Source organism: Vanellus vanellus (assembly GCF_965231255.1).
Source record: "Vanellus vanellus genome assembly, chromosome: 1".
Classification (NCBI taxonomy): Eukaryota; Metazoa; Chordata; class Aves; order Charadriiformes; family Charadriidae; genus Vanellus; species Vanellus vanellus.
This window is the reverse complement of record NC_138905.1, coordinates 154,607,402-154,623,999: the sequence shown is the minus strand read 5'-3', so window position 1 is coordinate 154,623,999 and position 16,598 is coordinate 154,607,402. Positions and strand designations below refer to the sequence as shown.

The window sequence follows — 16,598 nt, the reverse complement described above, 5'->3', positions numbered from 1 at the left end:
GGCGGGGGGGGAGCTCGGCCTGCACCTTTCCCCACCGACCCCGCCTGGGCCGCCGCTGCACCTGCCGCCTCCCGGAGCCGGGGCCGGGGCCGTGGGTGTCGGGCGACAGGGCCCCCGCCCGGTATCGGAAGGCGGCGGGAGCGAGGGACAACGGGGCTCCGGCAACCTGCCCCGCCAGCCCCAAGCCCAAAAAAGGCAAAGGTACGCGCCGCGCCGGCTGCCGCCGCTCGAAATACCCGCGGCGGCGCCGCCCGCCCGCTCCCCCCCCCCTTCCCCCTTCCTCCCCGCCGCCCCCGGTGACCTTCCCCCGCTCACCGGCCCCGGCGAAGGGAGGCCGGTTCCGCACGGTGTGGGTGTCCCTGTCTCTCCCCGCATCCCTCGCCCCTCCTCACCCCCTGTCCCGCGCGGGCCCCGGCGCCGTCCTCCCCTCCCCCCGGGGCAGGGGAGAGGGAGCCGGTGCTGAGGGAAGGCAGCGGCGGGAAGCTGGGGGGCTCGGCTTGCTGCTCCGAGTGGTTGGAGGCTGTTGGGGGTTCCCGTTACCGGTGTCGTGTCTCCCTCCCCCCAATTTCTCCGCCTCCCTCCTCCCGGCTCCAACAACCTACCATTTTATCACCGGCGCTTCGACCAACTTCACCCGCCCGGCGCCGCCTCCCGCGCAGGCGCGCCCCGGCCCGCCCGTCACCGCCTATCGCCGGCCGCGTCTGCGGCACCGGGCGCGAAGGCGGAGCGGAGGTGGGGGGCGCCCACAGTGCTGGCGGGGCCCCGCTGCCCTCCCTCCCTGCACCGCCGCCCGCGGGGAGCAAGCGGCAGCCACGGGGCTGGGGCGCGATAGAGCGGCGACGGCGCCTGCCGCCGGAGCCGGGCCGAGCCCGGCGGCGACTACGTCTCCCGGCGTGCGCCGCGCAGAGCGGCGGGGCCGGCGGGGAGTGCGTGTTGGGGGGAGGGGGAGAACCCGCCGTTACGTTTCCCATCAGACGGCGCTCGGACCACAGATCCCATCTGACTCTGCGCTTAAAGGTGCCGCACCGGCGCGGGTGTTGGGGGGCGGCCGTCGGCAAGGTCGGGGCTCCTCGGCGCCTTCTATCAGCGGCCGCCGCCCGCCCCCCGCCTTACCTCACCGCCCGCCGCGTTGCGATCCTGTCCTTCCCGCGCTCCCCCTGGCCGCTGCCGCCCTCCCTCCCTTCCTCAGGTGAGCGGGGCGGAGGGAAGAAGCAGCGCCCGGGGCCGGCGGCTGCCTCCCGTCTCCTTCCCCTCGGCGGCCGGGCCAGCCGCCGCTCTGAGGTGGGTGAAGGGGGTGTGAGGGCTGCGAGGAGACGGCGGCGAGTTTGGCCCTACCGCCGGCGGGGACGGAAAGTTGAGTGCCGCTCGCCGGGAGGGCTGCGGGGCGGCCGCCTCTCCCCCTCCCTCCTTCCCTCATCCGCCATGAGGGGGCGGGAAAGGGGTTGGCCGCAGCCGCGCTCTCCTGATCTTTCTCTGTTCTCCCCCGCTCTCCTTCCCTAGGGAAGAGGGTACCGGCAAGCGCTGCCTGGCAGCCGGCCGGCGGAGAGCGGCGGCGGGCGGCGCAGGGAGCTGCCCTCCCTCCGGCTGCCTTCGCCCTCAGGTAGGTACGTGCCCGGGGCAGAGGGAACCCCCGACGGCGGGTCCGGGGAAGGAGCTCGGATGCAGAAAACTTGGTGGGGTGGCGGCAGGCTGGCAGGCGGGGAAGGACCCGCAAGGGGTTTTGGAAAGGAAGGTCGGGGCTGGCGTTGAAGGCAGGGGCTAATGCGGGCTTGGCGAAATCCTTTGCGTGGTCAGGAAGGGGAAGAAAAAAAATGGGAAGACGGAGCTGCAGTCCATCAGGAAACAAGCTGTGCTTGAAAGGACTCCAAACGACAGGAGTATCTTCTAATTTGGTGCTTGCTGGTGCATGGAGAGGAGTGGTTATGTTTGGGGTTTTTTTTCCTCTTTATTTGCACTCTGAAGCACATCGTGTATTTTTATATGAGGTCATTATTCCCTTAAGAGCTTGTGAGCGCTGCCCCAGGTGGCACTTTTCTAAATAGTTTTTGCTAGCCAAGGAAAAATCACTGTTATGAAAGCAAGCTATACTGTGCCTGCATCACGGCGGTAAGTTTACACAGTGCAACAATGGGCAAAACTTATGAGTATAAATCTCTGCTCAGATTTTAGTTATGTAGTTACATTCTACCTAAGACATGCAGTAGAGTCTTTTACTCGCCTCCCTGCAAACAGAAGCTTGAATATACACTAGGTGTTTTCTTCTCCCGCTTTCTTACAGGAATAGGTTGTAGTATCTTCAGCAAAATCTCTCCTGCAACCGTGTTAGACAGGAAGAGTATTACTTTGTATGCATGAAGAAATATTTCCTTAAATATCACCCTAGAATTTTGCCAGGTGGTGAGGTGCCCGATCTCTTAAAAATAGCAAACCCCATAGCTTTATAAGATTTCAGAAATATTTCTACTTTATTATTTTATTGACATTAGAGTGCTGTAGATGTGCTTTTGCTACTTAATTTACACTTTCAGTTCTTAATTTTAAATGTCTTAGCTCTTCATGTTGTTAAACCCTAGCCCATAGTCAACTAGTGATAGCTAAATACTTTGGCTTGTATTTCATGCATTGAAAAGAAATAAACCAACCCACAGACAGGTTTTCTCAATTCTTTCTGAAACAGAGATGGGAGGGCTTTTTAAAAACAAAGGTAGTGCATGGCTGTACTTGCCATCTTCCCTCCCCATTCTGTATATCGATGATGGCTGGCTTGGATACTTGTGATGCGACTGCTACTGCATTGTAGGGAAAGATGATTCTCTCTAGTGGAGACTGCTTCCGGATGACTGTGTCTGTATGTTGGTTCCTGATTAAGGCCATTGGCCCAGAGATCAAGATTGCACCTAAAGTTTTAAGCAAATACCTGCTCTACTGATGATCTGCTAACATGTAGTGTGTGTTGTGCGTTTTTAGAATGCCATGCTTCAGGGATGTATGTTTGTTCTGTACGTACATTTATACATTGCTATGTATAGCTTTGTGGTGTGGGGTTTTTCTTGTGTTTTTTTGTTTTTTTGGTTTTTTTTTTGTTATTTTACAGTAATGTCAGTATTTTCCTGTAGTTCTTGGTTTTGAAATTCTATCCTGTTTGGTGTTAAAAGCAAATACAGCAGTTTAAATATAGATCTTCAAGTAGCTTCTGGGAAATGAACTTATGAATGAATTGATTTTGCTTTTAGCGTTCTTATAACTCTATTTTAAAATAATGAGGATCAATAATTAGCTTTGAAGTAAAGTGCCTCAAGGCTGTGCAACCTTTCAGGTGAAGATCTTTGATACAAACTAGTAGTGGTCAGAAGTCCAGGAAGTTTTGCTGTTATTTCTTTACTGCAGAAATGTTTCTTTTGCAAGTATGATTTATAGTGCAATCTGTTTCAGTTTAGCTTTTTTTCATTATGTTTTGTATAGTTAAGTGTGTTAATCCTTCTGAGGCTGTATAAATAACAAATGATTATGATGCAAATTTTTTAGGATATGTTTGAAAAAATACAAGAAGTTGATTGATAGATAAGAATAATAAGTTCTGGTGCGAGGTTGAAGTACAGCCTATGGCATTGTGGCTTAATATTTTTAATGGCTTTTCCCTTGGGTAAGAAGTACAGATGACTACCATGTGAAATGACTAAGCTTTCCATTCAGTGTTTTTAAAACAATATGATATCTAGAAAATAGTCAAGGGGAAAACAAAAATGTATCAATGACCTTGGGCTGTTTCTTGCTTTAGATAACTGTTGACTGAAGGACACCATCTACATTCTGCTAAAGATCATAGTGTAGGATGCCGTCTTAGGTTTGTTTTCTACATTTGTTTGACCTATTGCCTCAACATTATCATATTTGATAACTGTTTGGTACTGTCTTGCAGCATGGTATGCGTACTGGAGATGCAGAAACCATGTAGCAGAAAGCTTTGAGCAATTGTGGATTATCAGTTTCTCCCAACAGCAATATAAAGTGAAGAATGAAGGCGACTGGATTTATTTCCCTATGGACGTTGGTTTCACTGCCTTGTGGCCAGTTAGCAAATCCTGCAGAACATGAAGATGTAGTAAAGCATGCAATAAAGCTGCACCGTGGGAAAGGAGCTGTTATTGCTCAGAGAAAGCAGTGGGTATTGGAGAGCTGCAGAAAACTATCTGGTCTTCTTCGCCAAAAGAACGTTGTTCTCAACAAACTAAAAAATGCTATAAGAGCAGTTGAGAAGGATGCAGGACTGTCAGATGAAGAGAAACTTTTTCAGGTGCATACCTTTGAAATCTTCCAAAAGGAGCTAAATGAGAGTGAAAATTCAGTCTTTCAAGCAATCCACGGCCTCCAGAGAGCTCTACAGGGTGATTACAAAGATGTGGTAAATATGAAAGAAAGCAGCAGACAGAGACTAGAAGCCTTGAGAGAAGCTGCAATTAAGGTTAGTTCCCCCATGTTTATTACTAGAGTATTAATATTCTACTTGTGTTTTTAATTTTATTATGGCACGGTTTCAATTTGTTTCAATAAAAAAGTGTATCTACATAAAACTTGCAATGTTTTGCTGTTTAAAATGGATTTTGAACAAAGTATTTGTTCTCATTAGTAAAATTAGAAGTAATTCTGGTGTAGAGCTTAAAACTTACTAGCAGTCAGTAGTTCTTATTTCAAAACAAAGCAAAGCATAATCATAAGACCTATGGCAAATATTATGTTACGGGGAAAGGAATACAAGAAGTGAGGCAGTGCACATAGCATAGTTGTGCTAGATAAATCAGTGTGGACCTAATAATAATCAGAGTGGACCTAATGACATAAATTGGCAAAATACTAACTTTTTTTTCTACTTTAAATGAGAATTGCTCAACCAAAATCTACGATTTAAACAGAATTACTTCTTGCCTTTTATTTTCATATTTGTATAGAAGTGGGTAAAATGGACATGCAAATGTGTGAGATTGCTAGATTTTTAATCTCAGTAGAGATTGCTAGATTTTTAATCTCAGTATAGTACTCCTAGCCTAAGAAGTGCAGGTTTGAAAAACAGTGCTTTAAGGAAAGAGCTGGCTGAGATAACTTTACCAAGAAAACCACAGATGAGTAACAGTTGAGCACAAGTACTTCATGGAAAATTTGAGTTCCCATGTCAATGCAGACCTGTTAGGGTATGCACAAGCTGCCATTGTCTACTGGACTTGGTAGTGCTCAGACTGCGTACTGAAAGTCTCCCGTTGAGAGAAAATATCATTTAATTGATTTGGTATTTAAATTGTTCTTTTCCTTGCTCTACCCTTCAGCCACTGGAGGAATATATTACACATTTTCTTTGTTTTCTATCTTCTAAAAGAAGAGGCTGCCCTTGCGCAAGGGAGTAAAAGAAGGAAAATAAGAGTAATTGGGATATAGCATCTGAGCTGGAACAATCTCTAAAGGTCATTTGTATAAGAGATGTGCAGACCTTAACAGGTGAAGATGGCAAGAGATTGTATGCAAGAATGGTGTGCAGTGAATTGCAGCAAGAAAGGCTGATGGATGTGGAAGTTGCGATGCAGACTTGGGAGACTGGAGTGGTCTGTGCAAGTGAAAACAAAGACTGAATTATGACAAATTTGGATAGGGAGTAGCTTGGATCTAGGTGTATTCCAATGAAGTGCTCAATATGACTTTGATATTGCCACTTAATGGTAGTGCCAGCCTCTGCTGCATAGGAAGGATAGCAATTGTCATGAAAATTACTTGATTTTCCACCTTTTTTTTCTCAGAGCTCTTAAAATAGCAGCAGTGAAGCTGTCCAGAATCTTCTTTCTCATTTTCCTAATTCTTGGCAACATTACTGTAAAATACTGAACTAATCTATCCTTGAACTCGAGAATGGTACTTCCTCATTTTTCTCATAAAAGGAGGCCTGTGTGTATAATGATGTTTTAGGTGTGTGTCCTGTCAAAACTTTACTTCTGCAGGAGTGGATTGTGTTAGGCCTTCTTCGTATTATCGTATCAGGATATTTACTTGAACAAGCAGTCTTTTACACCCTTCCTTCTTATGTCATGCGCATGATTATTTAAATAGAATATTTGTTGTTCTAACCTTATAATTGTTATGTAAAGTAAAACAGAAGATAACGCATGCCAAAAAGGTGAAAATTATATAGGATACAGTTTTTTTGGACTTGTTCTTACTTCAGAAGACACACATGAGGTCCAATTTTGTTCCAGTTTCATTTTACTGTAATCATTATTTTGTTGGTTGTTATGATTTGAAGAATCCGTAACAGTTTATTGTCATTTAGACAATTATTCTATCACCCGATGACCTCTCCCCATCTGAGAAGGGGAATTGGGAAAATACAAGGGAAACCCAGGGGTTGAAATATAAACAGATTTAATAGAATAAGACTAAATAATTAATGTTAATAATATGAAAGAACCAATATTGATCCTGATGCCAATATAAAATATACAAGGTTTATACTCAGCCGATTCTATGAGTAGGAAGCTGTGCACTCCCAGCAGCGGACAGCAAATGTTGGACACTGCGAATGCGACAGCTTCGGGAGGAAGGGAAGGCCTCAGGGGTCCCGCATGGGGCCAGAAGTGCTCAGGATGGCAGCCGTTATGGAAGAGAAAACTCCTCAGCAAACTTTCAAATTTGTATTGAATGTTCATGGTATGAAATAATCCTGTTGGCCAGCTTGGGTCAAGTGCCCGGGTCTTGTTCTTCCTCGTCCCCGTAGCTGGTGAGCTCAAAAATACTGAGACCTTGAAACCCACATACCATAGCTGGCTATAAAGTAAGTATTTTCACAAATTCAGACACTAGTCTTCTAAAAGTGCGGTTTTCCCTAGCATTAGAAGGGACCTTACTGAAAAGTAAAATTACTGAAAGAGAAATTAATCCTGCATTACTCAAACCAGGACATTGGTGTACTTAGAAGGCATCCTTTCCATTTTTTAAACAGTTATTGAATGGGAAATACAAATGACTGTAGAGGGTGGTGGACTCTTCCCTTCTTTTATTTCTATTGAGTTGAAGTATTTGGAAGTCTTTAGTGTTGGGATATTGTATGCATGTCATGCATTTCTTGCTGGTTCTGGTGCTGGAAAAAGGTATAGTGGAATCATTTATGGTGGGGGGGAGGAAGGAAGAAGCGCTGAAGGTAGTTCCTGCCTTCCTTTGCTCCAGGGACCTGCGTGGAGGTTCAGGAAAAAGGAACAAAGCCTTACCTACTTGTGATCAGCTTCTAATTTTTTGGGCACCTACTGTTCCGATAGCGATGGAAAAAATAACTCACAAGTAGTGCAAAGATGCATCCTCCTCTCAATGTACTTTTTTTTGGTATGATTAAACAGGAGAGAGCAACAGCAATGCTGCGTTTTTAACCAGTATTGCCCCGAAGTCTTACTTAATCTTACTTCATTTTGCTCGTGTGTTTCTGGGCGTTCCAGTCTCTTGTTCAGTGCAGCACAATCCTTATCTGTAATACCTTGCTTAAAAGATTATTTGGTATGTAATTTGTGATGAGGTGTCTCCAATCCCAGTGTGAGTTGCAGAGCAGTGTTGGTACTGTGATGCACTTCTGCTTAACATGTAGCAGGCTGTTTGAGAGCTTGTCCTTTCCACCAACACCATTCTCTGTGATTGTCCCACTCTGCTGCCGTGACACTGGTCTGTGGGTGAAAACAGAGATGCCACTTTAATAGACTACAAAAACCTTTGTCTTCATTAATTAACGAACTTAGAGCTAAACTCAAGATTTTTTCAAAGCTCTTTTACCTTGCTATTCAGAGAAGCTTAACTTCTTGCAAATTAAAGCCTTATTTTTCTGCAGTTTACTTCTAACTGTTCAGCCAGTTGGTCTTAGCCCACAGAAAGGACTGATTGGCTCCCTCCACCCAAAACCTGTTCCATTTTTGAGAGGAAATAATCTGACCCTTATCAATTCTGTCTCACGTTCTAAGTTGTTGGTGACTGAGGAAAGAATCTCCAGCTCATATGGGGGCTGTTTTTTACATCTTCCAAGCAATGTCTGCTAGCAGAGAACAACAGATAGGAAATGTTTTTCCTTACGGCTGTATGAGAGTGACTGTGTCTCTTGCTTACATGTTGCATAAGAACTAAAGCAGTTGACATGGGGCCAAACACATTAATAGTTACGTTTTTCCCAACTCCAGTTATTTTGGGCACTGGGTAATTTTCATCATGCCAGTGTAACTATGGTAATTCTAAACACCAACAGACAAGAGCCAGAATGTCTGTGGTTTCATCACAACCAGAAGTATTCATCTGACTGTGAGGATTTTAAAAGGGGTTAAGCTACAGTTAGAGGCTGTACTGAACATACTCTCATCTTGGCATCAAAGAATTGATTAAATTATATGCATGTTCTTGCAGGTTTCAAGGGGAAAAACGTCCATCCGCAAACGTGTGGAGGGAGGGGACACTCCAGTTACTTAAACAGAGGAGTTTAGGACCATTTTAGATGCTGGGAATATCCAAGATACCTGCGTGCGGTAGGCAGATAAAACATGCAACCTAAGGGAGACTTATATTCTGATGTCTGATTTCTAACCGGATATGGCAGGGTATCTAAAACGGAGACAGAAACTTGTGTTTTCTGGGAATTCAGTCTGACCTAGAGATTGCTTATACTTTTTGCCCGTCTGTTTTTTCCCTTCGTAATTATATAGGCTCTCTTAAAGAACAGGTGTAGGGTCTCTCTCATCTAAATATTCTCAGCATCCTGAATCTAACTGAAAGTAAGAAGCCTGCCATTGTATATGTGTCCTCATTCATAATTGTCCTCTCTCTCAACCAGTGCATCTTTAAAAGAATGTAGGGATGTAAAGTGAAGCATCTTATCTTTTTTCCAAAAAATGTTGAATTATACTCTATCAGTACACAAAGCATTATGTTTGGTATGTCTTGGTAACTATTTAGAAGGTGCAGTGTTAAGTCCAGTCTTGATCAGTAAATAAACTTACTTTTTCAGTTTTCTTTTTGAACCTGAAACATCCAAAGAGGAACAAAACATCATAACTTTATCAGGGAAGCTACTGAAATATTTTTACACCATATCAAACCACATCAGCATTTTTTCTTTTCTTACTTCTGAAGCCTAGAAATGGATTTCAGAAGTCATTAGTGCAAGTTCATAAGAGGCCCAAACTGAAAAGATGGACAAAGTCAAGTATTTTACTTCTGATAGGAACAATGCTTCTTGGGAAACGTGAGCAGGAACCTCAGCCGGAGTGCTTGATTGCTCATCTGTACTCGCTCCCAACTGCTTTTATTTTTTTGTAGCTATTTCCACAGTTGTTATAAGTTTTGAAAACCATAAACAGACCTCTTCCCATGTTTATAAAATGGCTTATAAAATTAAGATTCATTGTGTTTTCCTTCCAATTTGTTTGTTTGTTGTAGCTAGTAAAGCTGTGCTTTCAAGGTTATTCTGCTTCCCTGCTAAAGCACTGAGCCCTAAACTTTACTTGTCTCTGAAATGTTTCCTAGAGTTCCTCAAAGTAATTCCTTTCTTGTATTTTCTGGATCATAACCTTGGGCCAGCTCTGCTGTTTAATGGATTAGAAAAGGCAATTGGTGGATATTTTGTTTGGTTGTTGTTTTTCTTGCTCACTTCCCCTGATGAAAATTGGCACAAGAGAAAGCAATCTTCAAATACCATTATAAAGTCTATATTGCTTTTGCAGTTCTACTTGTAAGATGTTTTGTGTCAAAAGAAGTGTACATTTATGTCAAATGTTTTTCTGCTTGAAGGCCTGGCCAGCACTTTATCTGTGTGTTGTAAAATTCAACAGGAAGAAATGGAATATGTTGAACTCTTAGCAGCAGAAAAACATCAGGTTGAAGCCCTTAAGAACATACAGCATCAAAACAAAAGCCTGTCGATGCTTGATGAAATACTAGAAGATGTCAGGAAGGCAGCTGATAGACTGGAAGAGGAAATAGAAGAGCATGCCTTTGATGACAACAAATCTGTAAGTGATGTTTTAGACTCAGTCTTTTAATTGGTGTGCATTTATTTTTTTAGTTGATATGAGCACTGTAGGGGTGTTTCTCCTGTGTTAAATAGTGGTTAGGATTTTAGTGACTACTTTAAAAAAAAAAAAGCTTTTGGCTTTACATTTGTCCTTGCATCCTTTTCAACAGCAGAAAGTATTTAGTGGTAGAATGATTGCTTGTTAGGAGTGAGCAAACAGGAATAATTACTGCTTTTTGCTAGTGATTTCTGTGTTTTTGATTTGCCAGTCCTCCCTGCAGCTGCCACTTTAACACTGACAAGTATAGTCCATCTCACTGATACAGCCCATGAGAATCACAACATCTCAGTGGTGGTGGTTTAGACTTTGCAGGCTATGGGGTTACCACGTTAAGCGTAGTCTCCGCTTTTTTCTTTTTCATTTTGTTGAGAAAGTTATGGGAAAACAAGAATCCTTGCAGTTAGTTTTCAGAGTCTGGGAAAAGATATATTATTCAAGGTAAGGACCTGAAATGTGTTTGTGGTGTTGCTTTCTTCCACTTCTGACTTCCTCTGCTTTTTGTACCTTTGGCCTATTTGCATTGTTCATCATTTCTGTGTTGCATGATGGACAGTATCCTCCAGGTAAGGCTGTGTGTGTTTGGAGCTGGGAGTACATCAGTTTATTCTAGTGTCCCATTGTGCTGTCCTCAGAGGCTGAGTCTCTAAATTGATCCCGTTTGCATAAACGTGGGTTGCAAAATTTTTTGGCCTTTGCTCTTAAAAGGCTTTTGTTGATGCACAGGTTGACTTCTGAGACAAGCATAGTTCTTGAATTCTGCTGAGGAGGAAAAGCAGTTGCTCTGTAGTAGGGAGCCAGACCATTTTTTGTAGCTGTACTTGTCTCGAGAGAAAGTGAAAGCATCTTTTTGTTTTGTATATGCCAGATCGCAGCAATTGTAGCCAGCGGGAATCCTACCTAGCCAGGACCAACAGCGGGGAAGGGACGAGCTAGCTGGAGTGCCCTCTTCTGTTCCACTGGGGAATGACGGCACGTTTTAAAGAGACCAGGAATGAGGTTTCTTCTGCTACACCTGTTAATTGGCAACATGCCAACCCATCTTTTTTCTCCAGTGTCTCTCTTTTGGTTTTCTGCTTGTATCTCTATTCATGAAAGAAAAAGGATCATGAAATGCACCCTGGATTGCAATCTCCAGCTTTGCAAGAAACATCGAGTGTGCTTTCTCTTAAGCTAGAACACCCGAACATTAGAACAAAGAAGCTCAAATAGAATGATCAGTAATCTGATAAAGATATAAAAGCATCTGTTAAAATATGATCAAATAGAGAAGTGTAGTAGGTAAAAATGAAAAAAAAAAATATCTGAGCTAACCCCTTAATGCAAGACAAAAGTATTTGCGCATTGTATTCTGTTATATAGAACCTGCTTTCAGAAATTGTTGCTTTAGGAAATAAAATCCTGAAAAGAACTGTTTTCTTTCATTATGTTCTCAAATTTATTAGTATTTAAAAGCTCGTCTGAACCTGTACCATCTACTCTTGCTCTTCTAGCATAGTCTGTCTTTTGTCAGTTCCCTTTTCTTTTGTAAAAGTGAAAATGCACCATAAGATCCACACAATTTATGATTTTTATGTTACACAGAAAAAAAAACCAGGTTGTTATTCATATTTGTTCTAATCTTATAAACATCTTCCCTTTTTTCCTAATATTGTTTCGGAGCGAGACTGAACTCCACGAGATGAGGACTGTGTTTATCCAATTGCATTGCTTTTATATGATCTTTGATACAGTTTTTATTCTGATGCAGAGAAGTTTGGTTAGATTCCAGACACACAAGCTACCAAGTACAAAGGAACACATAACAAACTCTATATGAATTTGGAGTTCCAGAGCTTCAAAGTACATGCTTCACTGCTGATATATTTTATAAGATAATTTTGCTTAGTGAACACTGTTGCTGATGTCATAACATTAAATTCCCAATAAGATACTTGAACAGATGTTGGCTTACTAGCGTTTCATTTTTTAGGCAAAGTAATAGTCATTTGCAAGATGGGGACACTGCACTGAACAGTGAAATAATTCCAGTGTGAAAGTCAGTGTAAAGTATGTTTTATATTGCAGAGCCAACATTTAACAGTAAGCTCTAAGCTCTCTTTTAGTATCCCTGGTATAACAACGAGGGTGTGGGAGAGGGGGTCAGCAGCAAAGATGACAGAAAGACAGTAGGATTGGGCACTTATTGACTATTCTGATTAGAAACAGTTCTTCGTGTTTGCTGACTGTAGGGAAGCCTTTCTTCTTTGCTCCAGTACTGTGAGAATAGTTTGCATGTACGTGGCATGCAGCAGCTCCTGCTTTCTCCCATCAGCTGAAAGCGTGAAAACATGGTTTGGTCTCTTAGACTTGGCAATGGACACCTCATTCTGGAATGCAAAATAGCCCGGTAAGTGGGGAGCTTAGGGAAGTAAAGACAAAATATATACAAAAAGACAGGCTTTTGGTGGGGAAAAAAAAAAAAAAAAAGAGGTGAAAAGGCAACTTTCATAATGCATAAAAAGAAAATGGTCATCAACCTCTCACTCCAACAGCTAAAAATGCTGTTTTATGCTTCTAAATAATTTTGCGAACTTCATCATTTGTATCATATTTCCTTTTTTCTCCTCTGATTCTTAGTGACTTCCAATTCTTTAGAGGCCTTTCATGTTGTATGATGTACAAAAACAGGGAAAAAGGTCATTCCTATGATAAAAGTTTTTATTTAATTATACATACACACACCCCCCAAATTTAAGGAGTGGAAGACAAGGATAAAAATTGCAGGTTAAATATTAGATATTGAAAATGCAATATTTATCTGAGCAGTTTGGGGAAATGTGCTGGGGAATCAGCAAAGAAAAATTGGAGGCTGTTTTATAGATGACTTATGTGAATGCATTTCATCATTGAATTGGGGAGTTGCTTGGGCAAAATATGGCAATCCAGAAAAGCTGAATGTTTTGTAGTCAGTCATTGGAATGACAACAGCCTACTCTCTTTACTGGAGTCTAAAAGCAGTAACAACCTTAACTGTTGCTGAATAGTGGTAAAATTCACATTACTTAAAATACAGTGAATAATGAAATCATCCTTTTGTCCTCCACTTTGTAATTGCAGGCACTAAAGACAGAGCCAAGTAGAAACAGTTCTTATCCTCTCTCCTTCAAATTGACAGGACAGTGACTTTTTCTTGACTTGGGTTGCAGTCAGTATTTCAGATTTTTGTGAACTCAAAATCACTTTGTAAGCTCTAATTGTTTTTGTTCAAGGGAATAATATGTTACATTTCAATCCAACCTTTTGTGTTCTATATGTGATAAAGTTTTTTTTTAAAAAAATCAATCAGATTAGGTGCAAGTGAAAATACTGAATTGGAATTACACAGCTTTGAAACCCTGTCTCTATATTTTTTGGTTGGACAACTTGGCTGGAAAGCTCCTGTTTTTAAAATGTAAAGCAAATTATAGCCTTTTCAGTTACGGACATCAAATTTTGATGAAGAGACTGAAAGACTTCTCTAAGAAGAAACTGCAGTAAACTGCAATATTTTTTAGTCTGTCAACAAATGCTGGACAACTTCAAGCACAGCTAATAGTCTTTCACTTTTTACTGTATGCTTCGTTGACCCCCTCCCCCCTTTTTGTTTTGTTATTTGCATTCTTTTTCTTACAGGTAAGAGGTGTTAACTTTGAAGCGGTTTTAAGGGTGGAAGAAGATGAAGCCAACTCCAAAAGAAATGCTTCAAAAAGAGAAGTAGAGGATGACTTAGGTCTTAGCATGCTTATTGATTCCCAGAACAATCAGTATATACTTACCAAGCCCAGAGATTCAACCATTCCTCGGGCTGATCATCATTTCATAAAGGTAATAATTTTGGAGACATTGTTGTCATTCATTTTGGTAAGATTTAGTCCCAGTAGTTTGCATGCCAGTATGTTTGATTGGATTGAATATAGTTTTGGCATTTGTCCCCATTCATGATTCCCCCGTCTACTGGTGATCCCTACTGTGTTCCCTACTCCTAGTACAGTCTTCGCAAGACTGAGTGCAGTGCTGCATGAATCCTCTCTGTTTTTATTTGGTTTAACTTGTTGCACCTTTGGGGCACCATCCCTTCTCTCGGACTGCACAGTGTTAAAGCAGCTACTGCCATATTGTCACTAGAGAGAATTTATTTGTTTATGTCTTGTGAAAAAAGGGATGCTGGAAAATACATAGACATGTTTATAATTGTATTTGTGTTTAATGAAGAATAACTAGATTAGGTTGGGTGTTTTTTAAAAAACAAAACAAAAAACCACCCCCAAAAATGGATCTGTTTCACCATTTTGTGTCACACACCCCTACCCCAATTCCCCAGGAAACTACTTCCTATAATGTATTTAAAATATTTAATGAATTCATCAAAAGTCTCCAAAGCTACCAGTTACTCAAGGTCAGTACCACATCTGCTTGGTCTGCAGAACTGCAGTGCTTACACCTACTACAAAATATTCAGATTAGTTTACTGAAGTTGTGTTTTCTTTTCACAGGCAGTATTCTACATTTAATTTTACAGTGCTATTTATATTTTGAAAGATAATAGTCTTTAATCACAAATTTGTGTGTCCTTTATATTAATGCATTTGTAAATCTTATATATTTAGGATATTGTGACAATAGGAATGTTGTCTTTGCCATGTGGCTGGCTGTGCACAACAATAGGATTGCCAACCATGTTTGGGTATATCATCTGTGGAGTACTCTTAGGACCATCAGGACTAAATAGTATCAAGGTAAGTGTGCAAGTTGCTTCTTGACTGATTGCATTTCAATCTTCAAAAGTAGTTTTTAAAGAATATGGTATTGCTAACCTCAGACATATTTAAAAATAAATAAAGATCCCCAAACCTTGACCTTGCAAAATGAGGCCTTAAATTTTATGCCTTTCCATCACTTTGTTTTCAACTTTTTTTCTCCTATATAACAATGACATAAGCAATTGTTGAAAGTGAAAGCTGAAGGTTGTGTGTTGTGGGGTTTTTTTTTTTGTTTGTTTCTTTTTGTCTTTAATCATAAAGCATCACATTTGAGAGCCAAATTATTTAAATGACATCAAATATTCAGAAACTTGCAAAAAGCCAGTGTTGGCAGTGGAGGAAATGTTTAAAACAAGTAGTTCCCTGAGTAGCTTAGTTTGGCTTCCTAGAGAGTTATTTTTATTTTGCATGTCTGTAGCTCTTTCATCCATCCTAGTCACCCTAGTTCTTTTCCAGTCCCCTCCCCACATTCCTCAAGTCTCTTGAACCTTTTTAGCTCCATCACGTGTACCCTGATTACTCGCTCAATGTGAAACCGTGGGCTGGGGTTGGCTAGACATTGTGCATGTTTTGATTAGTGGTCTGGTGTGCATTAACAGATTGTTTAGCCAGCAAGCAAAACAGAACACATGTTAAGGTTTCATGGTAATGTCTGATTAAGTTACATGTGTCTATTACGTTGATATCCACATAACTGCTGGGAACTTACTGTCTTTGCAATTTCTGCTCTTACGTGGACTTTTGTTGAAAATGACTGCTGGGCTCAAAAGTAAGTAGGGATGAGTAGAAATTGTAGGATTTTATCCATCTCATATTGGAAGAGAAGGCTACAAATACTACACTTTCAAAATTTCGTATTCTAAAATGGAGACTAAATAATAAACTTCCTGTCATACATAACTTCTGCGTTGAGAAGGTCTAGAAAGCTTGACCACTTAGACTGAGGAACAAGTTTGTAAGCTTGGCATTGGAAGGAGATTCAACAACAAATTTTCAGAGACTTACACTGAGGAAGATGATGTGGTCAGAATGGAGATAAGGGTAGTTTCTTTAGAACAGTTTTTTAGTGAGCTCCTTGTTTCTTGTGGAGCTGTGATTAGACTTTTTCATCTGGATAATGTTCATTTTGACTGGGTCTCTTGTGTCTACTCTCTCCTTTTGTCTCTTCTGTATTTCATAAAAAAGTTGCAGAGGAATTTAGGAGGCAGGCGGATTCTAATCTGGCAGGGAAAATAGTTTCCATCTCCACTTCTCTGTGATTGATGATAGACCCTGTCCTCTTCTGCTCTGAACTGGAAATACATAGAAATATTGGGGTTTTCTGTGGTGGCAAGGAAGACAACCACTTTTCTTGCCGTTGCACCCTTCTCTGAAGTGGAAAGCTGGTAGTTGTACTGGTCTGAGAGATGGATGCATGGAGTCCATAGGATGGAGAACAGAACAGCAACTACAGTCTAGCAGAATCATTATACCAATAGACCAATAAAATAACTAGCCAGAAGTAACTTCTGGAATGCAAGCCTTGGGGGTTTACTAGCATATGCATAAAATTTTAACCTATTTATTTTCAACAAGCCAGCAAGCTTACCTACATCAACACACATGTGCGTTTTGGGTGACCAGCCCTGTCCAGCCAAATTATTTAGTAGCAGCCAGGGGATGGGAAAAATGTTTGAACCCTAAAGATGCTGAGGGAACTTCTGATGTCATATGACCAGCAAGTGAACTACCTTTGGAAACATAA

The 16,598-nt window shown here is 41.8% G+C and overlaps 1 protein-coding gene across 3 annotated transcripts in view; it reads left to right on the top strand.

Annotated features, from left to right (window-relative positions):
* Positions 1-1,060: 1,060 nt before the first annotated feature.
* TMCO3 (transmembrane and coiled-coil domains 3) overlaps positions 1,061-16,598 on the top strand; it is a 36,269-nt gene continuing 20,731 nt past the window's right edge. For all 3 annotated transcript variants that reach the window (XM_082487926.1, XM_082487928.1, XM_082487927.1), the window contains exons 1-6: positions 1,061-1,189; positions 1,501-1,600; positions 3,920-4,462; positions 9,834-10,013; positions 13,728-13,919; positions 14,702-14,830. In XM_082487926.1, coding sequence (XP_082344052.1) covers positions 4,016-4,462; positions 9,834-10,013; positions 13,728-13,919; positions 14,702-14,830 — 948 coding nt within the window. In that variant the 5' untranslated portion in view covers positions 1,061-1,189; positions 1,501-1,600; positions 3,920-4,015. The remainder of the gene's footprint in view (positions 1,190-1,500; positions 1,601-3,919; positions 4,463-9,833; positions 10,014-13,727; positions 13,920-14,701; positions 14,831-16,598) is intronic.